This window comes from Salvelinus fontinalis, unplaced genomic scaffold, assembly GCF_029448725.1.
Source record: "Salvelinus fontinalis isolate EN_2023a unplaced genomic scaffold, ASM2944872v1 scaffold_1957, whole genome shotgun sequence".
Lineage (NCBI taxonomy): Eukaryota > Metazoa > Chordata > Actinopteri > Salmoniformes > Salmonidae > Salvelinus > Salvelinus fontinalis.
This window is the reverse complement of record NW_026602166.1, coordinates 1-5,583: the sequence shown is the minus strand read 5'-3', so window position 1 is coordinate 5,583 and position 5,583 is coordinate 1. Positions and strand designations below refer to the sequence as shown.

At 42.3% G+C, this 5,583-nt stretch overlaps 1 protein-coding gene across 1 annotated transcript; it reads left to right on the top strand.

Moving 5' to 3' along the window:
* Window positions 1–1,867, top strand: LOC129850357 (equistatin-like). Its single transcript, XM_055916805.1, has 5 exons — window positions 1–50; window positions 565–628; window positions 1,325–1,456; window positions 1,567–1,665; window positions 1,745–1,867. Exons 2-4 carry the CDS (start codon window positions 577–579, stop codon window positions 1,647–1,649), a joined length of 267 nt encoding a protein of 88 aa, XP_055772780.1. The 5' UTR covers window positions 1–50; window positions 565–576; the 3' UTR covers window positions 1,650–1,665; window positions 1,745–1,867.
* The last annotated feature ends 3,716 nt before the right edge of the window (window positions 1,868–5,583 follow it).

Below are 5,583 nucleotides of genomic sequence, written 5' to 3'. Positions count from 1 at the left end.
TCACAGACAACAGAGAGACAACCAGTGAATCCCTTGGAAGAGTGCAGAAGGTGAGATTGTGACATTATTTAACAGACTAGCTGCCCCTTTAAATGGCACCTTAATCTTATGTGTCCCCGGTCAAATGTAATGCACTATATAGGTCCCCATTTTGTGGAGTGACACCCCCCCCCCCCCCTGAAATTAAGAGCATAGACTAACAGTTACCTTTGCAGTAAATGGGTAGTCTCTGACTAGATCTAGGATGATTCCCTATGTAGTGCACTGTGGGCCTTCGTCCAAGGTGGTTCACTACAAATGGAATGAGGAGCCATTTGGAAAGGATCCATATTCCTGTGTGCCAGGCTTATCTATCGTATGTGGTTGATGACATGATACCGGAGTTTTGGCAATAGCTTAGTAGTGCCGTGTTGCCCGTACTCGGTTCTTGGGGTCCTCTGGACTGGGTGTAGGAAATGCTGCCTCAGCCGTTGTTTAAGTTTGGTACTTAACACAGGGTTTCCATAACCTCTCCTCTAGTACCAACAACCATTCCAGATTTAAAATGCTCTCTTTCTCTCTCAGGAGACTATCATAATGGCAATATTGACCATTATTCTACTTGTCAGCACAGCTTTTGCTCTTGGAGGTAAGAGTGACATACCTCACACTTACCAACATTTTAATAAAACATTAGTGGGTGTTGCTCTGTCCTATTCACACACGTAGGTATTAATGTTTCTTTTCATAACCCGTTGTCCCTTGGACACCCTCTGAGAGGGCAGCCATTATCAACTGTGACACTGGAGAATTTAAGGTTTTGTTTTGTTTAAGGGCACAGACAGACATTTCAACTCGTCATCTCAGGGATAAAAACTAGCAACCTTTCAGTTACTGGCCCAACTCTCTAACTGCTTGTCTACCTGCCACTCCTCGAGTTCCAGAGATGTATATTGGTGTCTAGATGCTAGCCTGAGGTATTCTGATATGAACTGTTTGATACATTCAACTGGATGTATGATTGGATTGTCTAGCAACTATCAGGAAATAACACTGATACAATTTACCCCCACTTTCAGTCTTCGTTTCATCAGCTGTTATACAAAGGACAGAAATGGAATTTTGCCTGCATAGGGCTTTTAAAAAAGTAGCACAATTTCAGTATTTAGCTAGTTAGTACGTAGGTTACTTCTGAAGTGGAACCCTAATCTGTATAAACTACTTCTGACTAGGGGGAGTAGGGTCCCAAATGGGACGCAAACCAAGATTCTGGGATGCATGTCCAGCAATGTATATTATGTCCATACATTTTGTCCACATTACAATGTTTGTTACCTGTGTCCAGATGCTACGATACGACCCAAGACCCCATGTGAGCGTGCTAGAGATGCCGCGACACATGGCCCAATTGGAGCCTACATCCCAACGTGTGACGCCGCAGGACAATACACCCCTAAGCAATGTTGGGGCTCTGCAGGTGAACACCGACGCACATACATACTAAATTCTCCAATTCAGTTGAATGTGACACTTCAATGTGTTAGTGTAATATTTCTACTGTTTATGGAACATGTCTATTTCTGGTAGGTTACTGTTGGTGTGTGACCAGTACCGGACAGAAGATCCAGGGTACTGAGACTCCACCAGGCACTGCTCCAATCAACTGCTAGCAACTGTTCCACCAAGGTGTATATACATACTCATTCACTAAATGTTACTACTTTGCAGCTGATTCTGGATGTTAATGTCATGTCTGTAATTGTAGGTGAAAGGCGTTGGAATGAAGATGTTGGAAAGAAGACGTTGAAATGATTGACAGTTGTCTTTACTGTACTACAGGAACTGATTCACATCCCATATAAACGGATTAAATGGTTGAATTACTTACTTTATTGTTGGTGTGATAAATTGTTCAGGATATCTGAACCAATCCATTTCTGGGAAATGGAGGAAGTAGGACTGTTATGGTGACTGTATTACCACTACATTGGCGGTTACAGGACAATAAGGCAATGAAATACCACGTGACCATGGAGTAATTGGGCTTCTCCAAGCTCTGATGCTGGTGATGGTCATTAGTAGTCTACCACACTTGTTAACTGTCTGGTACTCAGCACTCTATTGTCCCTCTAATAACTCTGACATCATTGCCAATGTAATTTGAAAATCTAAATCACTTCATGAGTTCATGTTGGCCAACATTTCTATAAGCTATGCAATTGGGTGAGAACAGCCTGATGGCTTCTATTAAAAAGAGGAGGATCCCATCTGCTTCTACAGGCTGAAAATACTATATCAACAGTACCAGGCAAGTTTTAACACACCTACTTATTCCAGGGTTTTCAGTTATAATATTTTCTACATTGTGGAATAGTCAATTATGGAATCATATCTTAAACAAATCAAACTATATTGAGATTCTTCAAAGTAGCCACCCTTTGCCTTTACAGCTTTGTACACTCCTAGCATTCTCTCAACCAGATTCGTGAGGTGGTCACCTGGAATGCATTTCAATTAACTCAACATTTATTTGACACATGCTAATTTTAGTGTGTAGTACTACACTGTCGGAACTAGCATTGTTATCTATCAATTCCCCAACTACCTAATACACATATCTAAAGGTGTGAATATGTACATAAGTATATGGACAAGGTGTAAAATACACGTGATAAAAGTAATGTAAACAGAGGCATTGTTTTAAGTGGCCAGTGTTTGGGTCTAAATGTAGGCAGCAGCCTCTGAGTTAGTGATTGCTGTTGAGCAGGCTGATGGCCTTGCAATAGAAGCTGTTTTTCAGTCTCTCGGTCCAAGCTTTGATGCACCTATACTAACCTTGCCTTCTGGATGGTAGCTGTGTGAACAGGCAGTGGCTCGGGTGGTTGATGTCCTTGATCTTTTTGGCCTTCCTGTGACATCGGGTGCTGTAGGTATCATGGAGGATAGGTAGTTTGCCCCCGGTGATGCGTTGTGCAGACCGCATCACCCTGTGGATAGCCTTGCGGTTGAGGGCGGTGCAGTTGCCGTACCAGGCTGTGATACAGCCCGACAGGATGCTCTCGATGGTGCGTGACGTTGGTGTACGTTTATCATATTTTTACAGGGACAGTGCACATTAATCAACGTTTCAGTAAAAGTGATGGTTTTAGCCAGCTGGCTAATTTTCAACTGCAGTCCCTGGGCAGGTTATTAAAAACAATTACAATATAGAAAATCATTGAGCAGTGAGCACACGCAGAGCAACATAGGGCAAGACATAGCATACAGACAGAGCAACATAAGATAAGCAAGATGTAGCATTCAGACAGCAGCAACAGAACAAAAAAGCAGCAAGACAAAATTCATAAAAGCAAAAAATTGTTTCCACACCTCACAAGCTACAGACAACATGGAACGCGACAATACACAGCTAGGGATCATAAGTCAGCAGGGTCGCCCGATTTAAAGATGGCCGTAATTATGGCCGACTTCCATACTCTTGGAACAACCCCCAGACCAATAGATGTGTTTGTGACCTTACTAATGGGGCCAATGAGTGACTCTGTCATTTTTAAGAAAGGTAGATTCCAGCCCAAACACATCTTTGGCTTTAGAGTTCTTTAGTGAGCTTATCACCTTGTTCACCTTTGACTCAGAAACCTCCCGTATGATGAAGACAGGTTGAGCGTCATTCAGTAGCAGTGAGCCCAAGAAACCAGTGGAGGGGATTCGTGTCAGTACCCTGACAGTCAATAAAGTAGGAATTGAAGGCGATTGCTATTTTGACTGCATCCTGTGTTAGATTGATTTCTAGTCTTGTTGCAGTGTTACTATGGTCTTTCCCTGTTAACTCTTTTGGATTCTCCCAGATCAATTTAGAATTTACCTTTGCTTCACCAATTATGTTAATAAAAAAAGTTTGCCTTGGCCTGTCTGATTTCTTTCATCACCTTATTTCTCAACATGGTAAACCTATGTCTGTCATGCTCTAATGTGGATCTTAGGGCTATTTTCAGAGCATAAACTCGTTCTTTCATCAATATCCAAATTTCTCCATTTAGCCAAGGAAGAGGGCTCTTTTGGCCAGGTTTGGATTTGATTTTCTTTAGGAAACCATTTATTGTAGTCTGGATTGTGAATAGAAAAACCTGACTATCAGCTTCCACGTCTGTATAGGACAAGAGATCATTCCAGTTAATTCCATTAATTGCGTTTTCAAAATTGTTTCATTCACTCTTAGGTATTCTTAGTTGATCTGGCTTTCTAACAGTAGAGAGGTTAAACCTGCTCTTAGACAGCTTTCTGGCTATAAGTGTCAGATTATGATCAGATAGCCCAGTAACCATATTGAATGATTTAGTCACTCTCTCTGGTTTATTACCGAACACCAAATCAATCTGTGTTTTACAGCAACAAGTCACCCTGGTTGGTCCTTTAACTAGCTGTGTAAGGTCAAAGGTGATCCTTTTGAGGGTTTTCCTACAAGACTTGTCTTCATAATTAATATTAAAATCTCCCATTAAGATGACCTCTTTCCCAAAATCACATTCCCTAAGCATGTTATTAAACTGATCAAAAAACACACTTTTGGTGGAAGGTGGTCTATACATTCCAATAAGGGTAAAAGACATTTGGGGAGACAGTGTAACGTTCAGGCCACTACATTCTAGTTCATTATCACATGACCACTCAATTTGTTTACATCGGATATGTTCTAATGTAAATCATCAGAGACCCCTCTTCCTTCAATCCTGTCTCTCCTGAAAACATTGTAGCCAGGCACAATCAAAGCAGCATATGGAGAGTTTTTATGGAGCCTTGTCTCTGAGAGGCAGAGGAAGTCAAGGTTGGAGTCTGTGAGTAGATGTTGAATTTGATCACTTTTTGGAATGACACTACAAATGTTCAAGTGCCCCGCTAGTAGTCCCTTGGGCTTAGCTCGTGGGTCCCAGATGACTCGAGATTGATTGACACATTGAAAAAAGTTCAATTTTCTGTGTTTTCTGACAGCTGGGTTTAGGCCGTTTTGATTAGGGGCAGTTCGGTAGCACAATAACAATCCCTCCCGCTTGCACTGGATGCGGGGAACTAATTAAAACAGCTTGCGTACCAGAAGCAGAGTCAGGGATCGCATATAGCGACTTGGGTATGTTTGAAGAGTCAAAATCTATCCTGGAGCTGGGTGAGTCGAGAGAAACCATGGGACCATAGCACTCACCCACTTCCACAGCAGCGACGATCAGTGGCCGAGGCCATCCACTGCTTTCTACTCCGGTGAGTATTGCTGGCTCGGTGATGTTAGGCCCAGGATTGAGTTGCACATCCCCGGAGAGTAGGAGGGTAGTGAACAGGTAGTTTAACAGTTTCCGCTAAATGTTGGACTTGTGTTTGTTACGCCTTAGCGGTTCAGTGGAATAGGGAGCGAGGTAGACTTGGCCATTATTCAGAACATTATTGTATGCTGAGTACTGTCCGCTCCTGTGGAACGGTGAACCAATGTGTTTGGTGTTGATATTCTCCGGTAGTAGACTGATTGTGTCATCCTAGCAAGGACACACTGAGATTATCAGTAGAGCAGCTACATAACTGACAATCATGGCAAAGTACTGAAGATAAAACACATAA